This window comes from Oncorhynchus clarkii, chromosome 6 (genome assembly GCF_045791955.1).
Source record: "Oncorhynchus clarkii lewisi isolate Uvic-CL-2024 chromosome 6, UVic_Ocla_1.0, whole genome shotgun sequence".
NCBI classification, from domain to species: domain Eukaryota; kingdom Metazoa; phylum Chordata; class Actinopteri; order Salmoniformes; family Salmonidae; genus Oncorhynchus; species Oncorhynchus clarkii.
In genome coordinates, this window is record NC_092152.1 from 39,629,575 (window position 1) to 39,644,124 (window position 14,550).

Here is a 14,550-nt window from a genome sequence, read left to right on the forward strand (position 1 = left end):
AGATTAAAAATGTATATACAGTGTGCTTTAATTTCAACAAAAAATGTGACTCTTAGGTTTCATTTGACGACAGAATTGGCATGCTCTTATGAACTTCCGATGTTGGTGCTCATGAGTCCTTTCACATGGAAATGCCCTGAGGGTAAGTTCTGCTGACAGGAAAAAGCTCAGTCTTTTTTTGCCAGGCTGCATACTATGTGGCAGGCCGGCACTTGTGTGTAGTGCCTTTGAGCATTTCTGGATCATTCTGTAGCATTCCTCACTGTAGGCTATTATCACTCACAGCTATGCTCACGCTGTCAGGCTCAGGGCCATCAGATAGCTAAACCTTTAATTCAGCCAACGGGCCCAGTCATGATCAATGTTACAACCACCCACACGCTGGTATTACCATTGAGTCATTATTTTGGAGCTGGGTGATCCTTTAATAATAATAGTCTGAAGTACCTTCCTCTCCTCGACTTCTCTACTTCAGTCGCACTAATCTGAAAACATGGGCATGGAGGAAACTATATAGATACCTGATGCATTGCCCACCAGGAAGTGTCTTTCAACCATTCAGTTTCTTAAAAAGTCAGTTCAGGTGAAAGAGAGCAGATGGGGAAACTACTTCAGACTATTGAGATGTCCCCTTTGTGCCCCACATACAGTAGCTTCCAGCTGCAGACTAAATGGGTTCCAGTCAGTCCTATCAGTGGCATCAGAGCTCAGCTTCCTGTCCAGAAGAGGGTTGGGAGGGGGGATAAGACAGAAACAAACACATCAAATAGCTGGCAAGATAGTTTTCCCATGATGCCCCAAGGAGAGAGAGTGGAGGATGGAATCTGCCCTGAGCGCGTAGAGGGTCCAGACCCAGCATTTAGGAAGGCCTCAAATCAACACTGGTCTGCAATCCTACCTGGTCTACTATCCTATTATACTCAAAGTATAATGCTTATTCGCAGAGTTTAACTGACATCAGGTGTAGACCTAAGAACACCGTCTATATTTCATTGACATTTTAATTGATTTATACATTTCCCTTAGTAGAGAGGATAGCATTTACATTCTTTCTACAGAGCAAATATTTGCACGTATCTTTAATTCCTACTCTATCTTGGGTAAGAAACCAATATTTCCTGTTTTAAAACAGTCATGAAGTGAAAAGAGAAGTGAAATAACCGTATCAAATAGCAGGATTTCCTTCTCACTCCATCTTGAGAGAGAAAGAGGAATGTGCTGATCTTTGCATGCGTATGTTTGCGTGCATGTGTGACATGCTACAGTGCACTGGACGAACAGTGGAGAGCCAAAAAGGGTTGAGTGGATTTGTTGTATATTACTTCCAAACTGCCTGCCTACTTCATTCAACGTTACAGAGTATGAAACGTGTTCACATTTGGAAAAATACAAATGGCTGATAAATTGTCCGTCAAGAATGTAAACAATAGCTTTTCATCATCACACAACTGCAGAAATGTGTCAAACTCAGTGAGTGACAGATTACTGTTGTTAGGGGTGAACCACCACCCACCCACACACTAGGGCTGCATAATTAATCTAATTCATATTGAAATTGGTACCGGAGAATCAGCTCTTGGACCAATAGAGTCCGAGACAGCTTTACCCCCAAGCCATAAGACTGCTAAATAGTCAGTTAATGGTACCCAAACTATCTGCATTGACCACACACACACACACACACACACACACACACTACTGGTCAAAAGTTTTAGAACACCTACTCATTCAAGGGTTTTTCTTTATTTTTACAATTTGTTACATTGTAGAATAATAGTGAAGACATCAAAACTATGAAGAAATAACACATATGGAATCATGTAATAACAAAATAAGTGTTTTGTAAAATATATTTTGATTTGTTTTTTAGATTCTTCAAATAGCCACCCTTTGCCTTGATGACAGCTTTGAACACTCTTGGCATTCTCACAACCAGCTTCACCTGGAATGCTTTTTCAACAGTCTTGAAGGAGTTCCCACATATACTGAACACACAAACCGTCTCAATTTGGTTGAGGTTGGGGGATTGTGGAGGCCAGGTCAACTGATGCAGCACTGCATCACTCTTCTTCTTGGTAAAATAGCCCTTACACAGCCTGGAGGTGTGTTGGGTCATTGTCCTGTTGAAAAACAAATGATAGTCCCACTAAGCCCAAGCTAGATGGGATGGTGTATCGCTGCAGGTAGCCATGCTGGTTAAGTGTGCCTTCAATTCTAAATAAATCACAGACAGTGTCACAAGCAAAGCCCCACCACAGCATAACACCTCCTCCTCCATGCTTTATGGTGGGAAATGCACATGCGGAGATCATCCATTCACCCAAACAGCGTCTCACAAAGACATGGCGGTTGGAACCAAAAATCTCCAATTTGGACTCCAGACCAAAGGACAAATTTCCACCGGTCTAATGTCCATTGCTCATGTTTCTTGGCCCATGCAAGTCTCTTCTTCTTATTGGTGTCTTTTAGTAGTGGTTTCTTTGCAGCAATTTGACCATGAAGGCCTGATTCACACAGTCTCCTCTGAAAAGTTGATGATGAGATGTGTCTGTTACTTGAACTCTGAAGCATTTATTTGGGCTGCGATTTCTGAGGCTGGTAACTCTAATGAACTTGTTCTCTGCAGCAGAGGGAACTCTGGGTCTTCCTTTCCTGCGGTGGTCCTCATGAGAGCCAGTTGCATCACAAAGCTTGATGGTTTTTGCGACCGCACTTTAAGAAACTTTCAAAGTTCTTGACATTTTCCAGATTGACTGACCTTCATCTATTAAAGTAATGATGGACTGTCGTTTCTCTTTGCCTATTTGAGCTCCTGTTGCCATAATATGGACTTGGTCATTCACCAAATAGGGCTATCTTCTGTATACCCCCCCCCCCCCCCACCTTGTCACAACACAACTGAGTGGCTCAAACGCATTAAGAAGTTGGTGGCGGTAATACACCTTCAAATTGGATTCCAACTACCATATATAATCCACAGGAGAAAATAAATGAGGCGAGACTAAGCAAAGAAAACCTGGTTGGTTTTTGGTTGGTTTTCCTTTTCATCCGTGGACCAATTGCCACCTTAGAGAACACACAATTCCGGGCAGACCCAAAATGTGTTAAAACTCCACAAAGATCCAGCAACAAAAAAGTACCATATGCACCTCAGGTAACCCATCTACTTTGAAGAACCTCAAATATTAAATACATTTTGATTTGTTTAAAACTTTTTTGGAAACTACATGATTGAAATGAGCCTATAATAAGAAGGCTCTTCGGGTCTTGGTTTTCTTTGGTATTCGCGTAATTGAGGCCGTCTGCTACTCTGTTCATTATTTTCCTCTTATTATTATTTATCCTGATGCCTAGTTACGTTACCCTGCCTTCATGTACACATCTACCTCGAACCTCTGCACAATGATCTGGTACTGGTACTCCCTGTATATACAGCGCATTCGGAAAGTATTCAGACCCCTTGACTTTTTCCACATTTTGTTGCGTTACAGCCTTTTTAAACATCCGCAATCTACACACAATACCCCATAATGACAAAGCGAAAACAGGTTCCAGACATTTCTGCAAATGTATAAAAAAATCAAAAAAACAGAAATACCTTGTTTACATAAGTATTCAGACCCTTTGCTATGAGACTCGAAATTGAGCTCAGGTGCATCCTGTTTCCATTGATCATCCTTGAGATGTTTCTACAACTTGATTGGAGTCCACCTGTGGTCAATTCAATTGATTGGACGGGATTTGGAAAGGCAGACAGCTGTCTATATAAGGTCCCACAGTTGACAGTACATGTCAGAGCAAAAACCAAGACATGAGGTTGAAGGAATTGTCCGTACAGCTCCGAGACACAGATCTGGGGAAGGATACCAAAAAATGTCTGCATCATTGAAGGTCCACAAGAACACAGTGGTCTCCATCATTTTTAAATGGAAGAAGTTTAGAACCACCAAGACTCTTCCTAGAGCTGGACAGCTGGCCAAACTGAGCAATCAGGAAAGAAGGGCCTTGGTCAGGGAGATGACAGAGCTCCATAGTTCCTCTGTGGCAATGGGAGAACCTTTCAGAAGGACAGCCATCTCTGCAACACTCCAACAAATCATGCCTTTATGGTAGATTGGCCAGACAGAAGCCACTCCTTAGTAAAAAGGCACATGACAGACCACCTGGAGTTTGCCAAAAGGCACCTAAAGGACACGCAGACCATGAGAAACCAAGAGTGAACTCTTTGGCCTGAATGACAAGCCTCACGTCTGGAGGAAACCTGGCACCATCCCTAAGGTGAAGCATGGTGGTGGCAGCATCATGCTGTGGGGTAGTTTTCAGCAGCAGGGACTGGGAGACTAGAAGGATCGAGGGAAAGATGAACAGCGCAAAGTACAGAGATCCTTGATGAAAACCTGCTCCAGAGCGCTCAGGAGCTCAGACTGGGGCGAAGGTTTACCTTCCAACAGGACAACAACCCTTAGCACACAGCCAAGACAACACGGGAGTGGCTTCAGGACAAGTCTCTGAACATCCTTGAGTTGCCCAGCCAGAGCCCGGACTTGAACCTGATCGGACATCTCTGGAGAGACCTGAAAATAGCTGTGCAGCGACGCTCCCCATCCAACCTGACAGAGCTTGAGAGGATCATCAGAGAAGAATGGGAGAAACTTCCCAGATTCAGGTGTGCCATGCTTGTAGCGTTATACCCACGAAAAATCGAGGCTGTAATCGCTGCCAAAGGTGCTTCAACAAAGTACTGAGTAAAGGTGATTTTTTTTATTTTGGAGTGAAGGTGATTCTGTTTTCATTTTTAATAAATGTGCAAAAATGTATAAAAAAAACTTTATGTTTTGTCATTATGGGGTATTGTGTGTAGATTGATGAGGGGGGAAATAAATATTTAATACATTTTAGAATAAGGCTGTTTTGTAACAAAATGTGGAAAAGGTCAAGGGGTCTGAATACTTTCCGAATGCACTGTAGCTCCATTCTTGTGTATTTTATTTTATTCCTTGTGTTTCTATTTTATTTGAAACACTGCATCACTGGGAAGAGCTTGTACATAAGTATTTCAATGTAAAGTATATTCCTAAGGTTAGCCATTGACTCTGAATGGTCAAGGTAATTGTTAAGGTTTAGGATAGGCTTAAAGCAAAAATATCAAAAACAACTTTCTATGACTTGATTCAAACATGCATCCTTTGGAATCAGAGGCAGATGCTTACGAAACCTACTTGAAGGTAACAGCGCTCACTTTTACCCCTAGCAGCCGGTTTTTCCCGTCGTCTCCCAACATCCTCAGAAATGGATGGACGTCAAATACGGACTTGTATCAGAGGTGACCTGGCTGGTTCTGTTAGGTAAAATGTGTATTATTCCAAACTAGAACAATGCTGCTTTCCACTTTTCTTCTTAATATAATTCATTATATTTCTAAGATTCCAACAGTTCACCCAAGTTTTTTTTTAACGTTTTTTTTATAACCTATATCGCCAATCAAATCGCAATATTGTGTAAAAAAAAAAAAAGAATTTGCTATTACATTCTTCCCCCCATATCATGCACCCCTAACACACACACACACAATCCTGGACTTTCATAGGTTGGTGACCAGCTATGGTCAGCAACAAAAACCCATATGGACAATATAGGCTGTAGAGACAGAGCCAGACAATTAGCTGGCTTAGCAGTTCATTCAAGGAGCAAGACAAAATGCTCTCTGCCTTTCAGCAGCTGACCTCAGCCCTATTACACAGGAGATACTGCCCCATCTTCTCCACTTCAATCAAACTGACAATCCAATAAATGGTAGGTCTCATCAGCATACTGAAGGCAGGGGGTGATTGACTGAGCTAAATGGACAGGATACACATCGATTAATGTGTAATATAACTTATAGTTCAGTCTAGGTTGGCGATTTGGATACTGGATACATGTGAGAATGCCACAAAATGTTCAGAAACGGGTTACTCAATACACACCTCCACAGTTACTCCTTTTTTAATGTAAAGTTATAGACGTCTATAGGGCCATGGGAGATATGTATTTGTTTTATCAATGGCCTAAACGGCATGACACACAATGGTCTCACATATACTACTTCCTCTGCACCTGGCCAATGTGTCAGAGCAGGAACAATGACTACATCCCTTAATTTATAGCATCTCCGACTGGGCTGCTAGATGGGCTTCATATACACCATGCAGAGGGGAAATGATCAAATACAGACCAGATATAGAAACATACCCAAATGAGGAGGAAATGAAGCAGACAAAAAATATGTTTGCATCGACTCAATGAGCTGTAAGTAGACAGAAAATATGCATGTTTTCTTGTTCATTGGGGGGGGAAATACAGTATATAAGCTCTACTGTTGATAGAATAGGGTTTTATTGTTAGTTTACTACTTTAAAGATGCTATAATAAAATGTGTGATTGGTTTATTACACTCAAAAGCCTGTTTAATATTCTGTTTAATATCCTTATTCATAGAGAATTATTATTGATAGTTATTAAAGCAAATATCTCAGTGTTTAACTGAAGGAAAGCAACCCACCCATGATAGAGTAGCCTAGCCTACAGTATTAACAAACATTCACAACATGTAGCTCTGCCCGTTAAGGAATCCACTCCCCGTCCTTTGGCGTAACACAGCTCACTCAAATCAAACCTGACGCAAAAGGCATAAAGGTGTGTGAAAGAGACGAACATTACCTGTTGATCTTCAGAGCGAACGCACGTCGCTCTGCGCTGGCCAGAGACGCCATGTGAAGTTTACTCCAGTTCCGCGGAGGTATAGCAACAGTTTCCCTGCGGAATGGTAACTTCTCCTAACGCGCTGCTAACGCAGATGTCATTGCAAGCCTCATCTTCGGGGTGGCAGCGTTATGGGTGGAAACTTCCGCATTTGAAACCTTCCCCATCCTAAACAGCCAGACACCGGCTGCAGAGTGCGAGAGGATCAGACACGCACACTCTCGCTGCTAGATAAGCCCTTGGGTTTGCGTAATAAGCAGTCTGGTGAGGGTGAGAAGTGTTGGACTCCCCACATTGACATAAACCCATTTATTTGTAATATGTTCTGATCCCAAATGTGTGTAGTAGCACAACTGTTGAAAAGTCGTTTGTTGATAGTGGCATTTGCTCCGCACCTCGAGGGTTAGATTGGACGGGAGTTTGATCTTCACTAGGTGGGTTCATATAAAAGTATAAAGGATTGACTACATCAGAGGGGATATGTTTGTTAAAAAAATGGAAGCCTAAAGCACAAATAGAACAACGATACAGATATTTCACCGGATGAATAAATGTGAAGCTTCCGCTTGGCATTTCCACTCAATTTCAAATATGGTAGTGAGAGGAAGTCCAGCGTACGGCGGTGGGAGAAGACGGAACGAGCTGTATTTTAGCCGACATTCTGCACATTTTCTCATCGATGAAACATCCGATCTCAGTACAGTTTTCTGGGGTATTTTTTGTTGACAGAACGCAAAGGTGAATTGAGTTTGTGCACACGCACACGTTACAGGCGTTCCCTAAAGGAAATATGCAAATGTTTGCTAGAACGCGCCAATAGAATCTCGTTACCTCGTGCTTGGCTCTGCCCATCTCCTTGCTTGTTCTGCCCACTATGGCTCATTTGTTCCCATTTGAAACCACGGGGTGTGGTCTATCTTGGTTTAGTTATACAAATCGTTGGCTATAGCCTGTGATTGAATAGCTAGGTGCGTGCGCCCTCTACCGTCAGACAATAACTGTGTTGACATGATATATTCAGCCGCACGTTGTTCACGATAGTTAAGTCGTTGTATTGATTAGATGTGTGTATTTTCATACTTATTTTTAACGAATACCTAGCTACGTCTCGGAGATGTCGGTGGGTCTTGCGGAATTGTTTAACTAACAATAATTTTCTCAGACGGATTGTCTATATTGTTGTACAAATTTGAAAGGAACACATGACAAAAGCATCAACATGGAAATAGTAATCGCCTACTAATTAAAGCTAAAATCAAGTAAATTCAATGAATTGCCTTGAATTGTTTTAGACTGACAGTTGCCATATTGATGGGACAGTTTTAAACGCAGCGATGTTCTAGCTAGCTGCTCTGCTAACATTTCATATATGCATGAATGGGCAGCGTCAGCAAGCTAGCCTAGAAGCAGAGTTAGCCAGCTAGCTGACTTCTCTATACTACAGCACTGCTTGACTTTTTAAAAACGGTCCCACGTTGACAGCTTGCAATTTGACCAAATATACCAGATTCAACCTAAGGCTGTAAGAGCTAACTTAGACCTGTGCTTGAAATGAAAAGTTAACGTATTAACTGGCTATGTTAGCCCAGTAATAGGCTAAATGAGCCCAACGTTTCTCCTTGTGGTCCAATGTCAATACCTTAACGTTACATGTTCAGTTTAAATCTCAATTGTCTCTGGAAACCAAAACAGACAAATAACGTTACTCCATCTAAACGTGAATCGATTCTTAATTGCGAAACGGTTCTAGAAACAAATCTCCCTTCTTTCACATATCACTACAAAAGCAAAATACACATTTAATGTACACTGTTTTAACCTGTTTTAGCACAGTTGCAGCTGACAGTATTGTTGAATGACAACACGTTTGTTGCGTCCGTTTTTCCTTTTACATACAAGTGTTGGAATATGCAGATAGCTAATTAGAACAGGCAGTCAGTCCACTGGCTGCGTTTAACACAGGCAGACCATTTCTGATATTTTTTCCACTAATTGGTCTTTTGCACAATCACAACAGGTCTGTTTCAGAGCTGATCTGATTAGTCAAAAGACAAATTAGTGGGGAAAAAATATCAGAATTGGGCTGCCTGTGAAAATGCAGACAGTCTTCTGTCTGTTTTCCGTAAATAATTCTGTAACATGAAAATATGGCCTTGTGGGAACCCTAATCCTATAAAGGAGTGTATCAATTTAACCTTTTTTTATTATTATTTCTCGCTGATATGAAATAAAAGGTCCTAATGCTTCCAAAACCGTACTGCAAGGGATGCATGTTAATGTTCTGCTTTTGTCCAATGACTCTTATGTATAATGTAATGGAACTGAGAGTCATGAACAAGGGCTATAGCTAGGACTGGGCGATATGGCCAAAATATTGTATCACGGTATTTAAAAAAAAATATGGACGGTATGATGGTTTTTGACAGTATTTTAAGTTAACTAAACAAAAAAGTTCTACATTTGCTTTATGAGTAGTGAGTGATCCTAGGGTGGCAACACATACATTCTTAGTGATTTCAATGGGTCTTTCTCGATTCTGATTGTTTTATACTGTTCAATTCAACTTCAATCAAAACAAATTTCAGCACTTATAATTTCTCCATTTCCTGCACTAAATTGCAGTGGTGGAAAAAGTACCCAATTGTTATACTTGAGTAAAAGTAAAGATACGTTAATAGAAAATTACTCAAATAAAAGTGAGTCACCCAGTAAAATACTATTTGAGTAAAAGTCTAAAAGTATTTGGTTTTAAATATACTTAAGTATCAAAAGTAAAAGTAGAAATAATTTCAAATTCCTTATATTAAGCAAAACAGATGGCACCTGTTTCTTTTTTTTTCTTTTTTTTTTTTACTTACGGAGAGCCAGGGGCAAACTCCAACACTCAGACATAATTTACAAACAAAGCATTTGTGTTGAGTGAGTTCTCCAGATCAGAGGCAGTAGATGACCAGGGATGTTCTCTTGACAAGTGTGTGAATTAGACCATTTTCCTGGCCTGCTAAGCATTACAAATGTAACGAGTACTTTTAGGTTTTCAGGGAAAATGCATGGAGTAAAAAGTACAATGTTTTCTATCGGAATGTAGTAAAGTAAAAGTAGTAAAAAAATATATAAAAAATAGTAAAGTAAAGTACAGATACAAAAAAAAAACTTAAGTAGTACTTGAAAGTATTTTTACTTAAGTACTTTACACCGCTGCTCAATTGAAAGAATATTCACACTGCCACATAGGGCTGCACGATATGGACAAAGCAACTAGGACATATTTTTTACCAAATGTTGCAATTGCGATTTGACTTGCCAATTAGAGCAAAACTTTTGGAATCATGAAAATAGAATGACCATTCTAATTCTATAATTAGAATATAATAGTGGGCACTTTGAATACAGTGTTGTTTGAGATGACAACGAATTAAAATGCCAAGGAGGAGTTATTGTGACAGGATAGGAACTAAAGTGTTTCCTAGTGGACCCTATAAGCGTTTGGCTACGTTGCGTGTTTTCTCTTAGCTACTGATTGTAGCTAAAATATTCTTGCTTTGCATATTCCTCTTTGATTTAGAAGATACTGTTGCACAAACAAGATGATGATTTCGGTCTACACCATCACTGGAATTATCAGGCTGTATTAGCTAGCTACGTCTCTTACTCAGTACATTTATTAGTTAACTAGCTATTAGCGGCTAACAATTAGCGTCTCACAAGATTTAGGGTAACTTGCTAAGAAAAGACAAACTAGCTGTTTGCTGATGTAAGAAACACAAACTAATAGTGTCATTATAGAACGCTAGGGGATTTATAATAAGCAAAGTGAAAACAGCATTGTTGTAATCAACATTGTTGAATGTTGTGAGATTCTGTGTTATGCACTATAGCCCGTTACCATATATGTGATTGAATATTATCTGCTGTTGGCTTGTGTGGATGTATGTATGTGTTATGCAACATAGCTGACTTGAGACATTGTTAACAGTTTCAGGGCCATGGGCCTTTCTCATGATGGAAAAATACAGAATGACATGAAGACAGGAACTGTGCAATGAGTTGGGGGGGGGCACATTCAGAACGTAGTGTTGCGAGAACAAACGGTCTTTTGTTAGATAACAGGAGCCAGGTGCCTGATAACTGTATATTCTACACAGCTACAACAAATGACCGCTGAAGCGCTTAGGGGGCTGGGACCAGCCTCTGCACCAACAATCAACGATAGGCTGGGTGAGTCTAAACCACGCCCAGTCTCTACTCTGACAGGCCGGCTCGGAAGCAGGAACTACCTCTGTCAGAGTATATTCATAATATCTTTGTCAGGAACAAGTCAGTTCTCTGTTTGCCCTGCGAGATGGGACAGAGAGCCCGTATATACGAAAATTGCATTTACCACTTATTACTTAGCTAATAAAAAATACATAGTATACAATCGGTGACTCAATGTCATATTTATCCTGATACCAGATTCGAATTGACGCAACCCTAACAATGTGCTGCATTGACCATGCAGACTGAACGCAAGTGTCTCGTTGTTGAACATCAAATGCGTTCCTGTATGGAAGGTGGCACAGAGAGAAAGAGCGGAGAGTGATGACTCAAGTAGCGAAGTAAACTATAAAAATGTACATTAAACAAACCAAACATTCAAATACCGGTGTAGAAGGTAAAGTAAAAACTCAAACCGGTCCCTGCATCAATACTGGTATATCATAAAATACAGTATACCGCACAGCCCTAGTTATAGCTATGTTAGCTATTAACACTATTAATACAGTACAGATTTACAGATTGTTCTGTTTGCTAAAATAATGGATTAGGTTTTAATGGACGAGGAGGATGACTGCCCAGAGTTGGTCCCCATATCAGGAAAGCCTCTCACCTGGCATGCAGATACCTGTGACCATCATCACTGGCTACCTCGGTATGATAGCCAGGTCAGTCTAGTCCCAATGTATACTGCTGTGTTAGAAAAAGTGTGAAGGTAGTGGCCATCAATCTTGGTCCTCGAGAGATACATGATGTGTATTTTTTTCTTCTTCAAGCCTAGCACTAAAATACGGGTGGGTATAATTTGTGAAACTTTCAAACAGGAATCTCTTCCAAAAACGTTGTAAATAACAAAGGTTGCCAACAAACAACGCATACAAAGTTGTATAGCGGCAAATTAAGATACTGGGTCTGTCCTCACTCTGGTAGCCTATGGACAAACATTAAGAATAAACTACGTGGTGAGTTGATGCCTATTCAACAGCTAGTTAACTAGGTGAATTGATAATGCTATGTTGTATGCGTTGTTTATTGGCATCCTTGTACTTTACGAAGTATTTAGAACAGATTCCTGTTGGAACGTAACACAAATTATACCCACCCCTAAAACACCCGGTCCGTCTAGTTCACAAGTAATTTGATTAGGCCCTAGTTGAATCATGTGTGTTATTGCTGGGCTGGAACAAAAAGCCTGCCCACCCTGTAGGTCCCCATGTCCATGGGTAGTGACTTACCACTGGGATAGAAATCTACAGTAATTACAGTGTGCTATGAATATAGTTCATACCTCGCCTGCAGACCATACCATTTAATTCATAACCCATATAGGTGTTGGGAAGACAACTCTGTTGAATTACATTTTAATGGAGCAACACAATAAGAGAATCGCTGTCATACTCAATGAATTTGGAGAAGGTATGTTCATTTTTGTGGTAATGTTGTCCCATCAATTTTTTTGGGAAGGTACACAATTACTTGTTGCTTCATTACAGCTGTTTTCCCGAAGGCAGTGTGTTCAAGGATGTGCATTGTCTTTTATTGGTTGTACCACAGGGTTAAGTGCTCTAGGGAGCAGAAAAGAGCTTGGTTCAAATATAGATGGAACTCTTGAGCTGCTGCAAGGTCATGTACAGCGTCACTTGAGAATCAAATCAAAGTTCACATTTTATTTGTCACATTCGACGAATACAAAAGGTGTAGGTAGACCTTACAGTGAAACGCTTACTTACAAGCCCTTAACCAACAATGCAGTTAAGAAAATCCCCCCCAAAAATGAGGAAATAAAAGTAACAATTAAAGAGCAGCAGTAAAATAACAATAGCGATGCTCTATACAGGGCGTACCGGTACAGAGTCAATGTGCGACTGGTTAGTCGAGGTAATTGAGGTAATATGTTCATGTAGTTTAGTCTGGCTGTCAATTATCATAAAATAAGCCTACAATATCTGTGTGTGGACTCGGTCAATGGAAGGTTATAGCTGAGTAACAACAGATGTGTGCTTTGAACATACATGTGTTTTATCAGGTGCAAGTAGTAGTGCGTATAAACAAAAATGTTTTGCCTACATTTTGACCATATTTAATTTTTTTACTGTGCCAAATGAATTTTTCTCAAGCTGATGTGTTCTGTTGTATGCTATGGTTCTATGTCAAAAAGAACATGTTTACTGCTCTGATAATATTGTTGTCCCTCCTCTGTCCTGTAGGAGGCGCTCTGGAGAAGTCTCTAGCTGTGAGCCATGCAGGAGAGCTGTATGAGGAATGGCTGGAGGTCAGGAACGGCTGCCTCTGCTGCTCCGTCAAGTATGTATATTCTAACAATAAGAAATATTGCCACTTTACATCACAGTAGCTTTCAAATCTGTATGGACATGTAGAACTTCATATTGATTAATAGATATATTCAGTATTCCTAATCTCAATGTTCATTCCCTCTAGAGACAACGGAAAATTACACACATTGTGCAAAACAAATAACAAACAAACCCTCACAGGTTTGTGGGTTACATTACAATGCATTACCTTAAAAGTGGATATGCTTGGTTAGTTTAGCATTTCCACTCCTGGTTATAAGGCTTGTCTCCTTACATTACCCATGACATACCCTCTATTCCCTGGCATTGGCCGCCCGGAGGGAGAATCATGGAGAACGAAAACAGCGCCGGCTCATCTATAGGTTCTAGGGAAACGCATCACCCTCTGGATTGGGGAGTGATATCTGAAACGCCTATTTCAATCAGGACAGGGAAGCCATCAGGCCGTAAACATTTAGCCAGGGATTCAGGGGGAAAAGGAAATCAATAGGAGGCCATTACAGGGAGAGCCCTGTGACGACTGGAGTTTGTCAATAAGTGACAGGTGTCAGTGGTCCAGGGATGCAGCCAGCCACAGCCCACTGGTCCACACACACGGGCCTGACAGAGCGTGCTCAGACCGGGACTCGCCTCACCCCTCCACTGTGTCATTGGCTGAGATAGGCTGGTTATTGACTGAGACAGGGCTGTCATTGGCACAGACGGGCCTGTCAATCAGAAATGTCCCAGGGGGCTGGCCCCTCCCATTGAGGAAGAGGCTAGACCCGTGGTGCATGGGATGCCACTCACAAACAGTGTTTTCATTACTCTCCTAAGGTTTTTTTTTCTCTTGTTGTAGAACAGAGAAAATGTTTGGAATGTCCACTGCCCAGGAGGAATACTCAGCTGTTCCTTCTGTTATGACAGAATACTTGGAAAACCCCTCAGAGAAAGTGACTTAAACACACAGGCTAAACCAAACACCAAAAGGCTGCAGTGTCAGAGTTCATATTTTTAGAGTGTGTACAAGCCCTCTCATTGCCTTTTCTGGTTATGTTTGTTTACCGGTATAGCCACAGTCATCCACGCAACATACGGAACACAGGTAAAAGCACATTCAAACATGGCTGCGTCAGTGTTCATTTGTCTTTATTACTCTACATTCTCCTGAACGTCACACCGGAAAGATGTTCATTTTGATAGAAATCCTCAGGCAGGAAAATAGAAATGTTATTTCTCAAAAGCTCCATGTCAAGAG

At 40.9% G+C, this 14,550-nt stretch overlaps 2 protein-coding genes across 2 annotated transcripts in view; one reads left to right on the plus strand and one right to left on the minus strand.

Moving 5' to 3' along the window:
* LOC139412371 (dedicator of cytokinesis 8) overlaps positions 1–7,624 on the minus strand; it is an 85,631-nt gene extending 78,007 nt beyond the window's left edge. Inside the window, 3 exon segments of the mRNA XM_071159183.1 lie at positions 6,700–6,761; positions 6,763–6,854; positions 7,573–7,624. Coding sequence (XP_071015284.1) covers positions 6,700–6,761; positions 6,763–6,854; positions 7,573–7,624 — 206 coding nt within the window.
* A 3,931-nt stretch (positions 7,625–11,555) lies between these two features.
* On the plus strand, positions 11,556–14,254 carry LOC139412372 (COBW domain containing). The gene is given in 5 exon segments (XM_071159185.1): positions 11,556–11,605; positions 11,607–11,653; positions 12,328–12,414; positions 13,206–13,302; positions 14,152–14,254. Coding segments are annotated over 5 exon segments (384 nt in total).
* Positions 14,255–14,550: the final 296 nt, after the last annotated feature.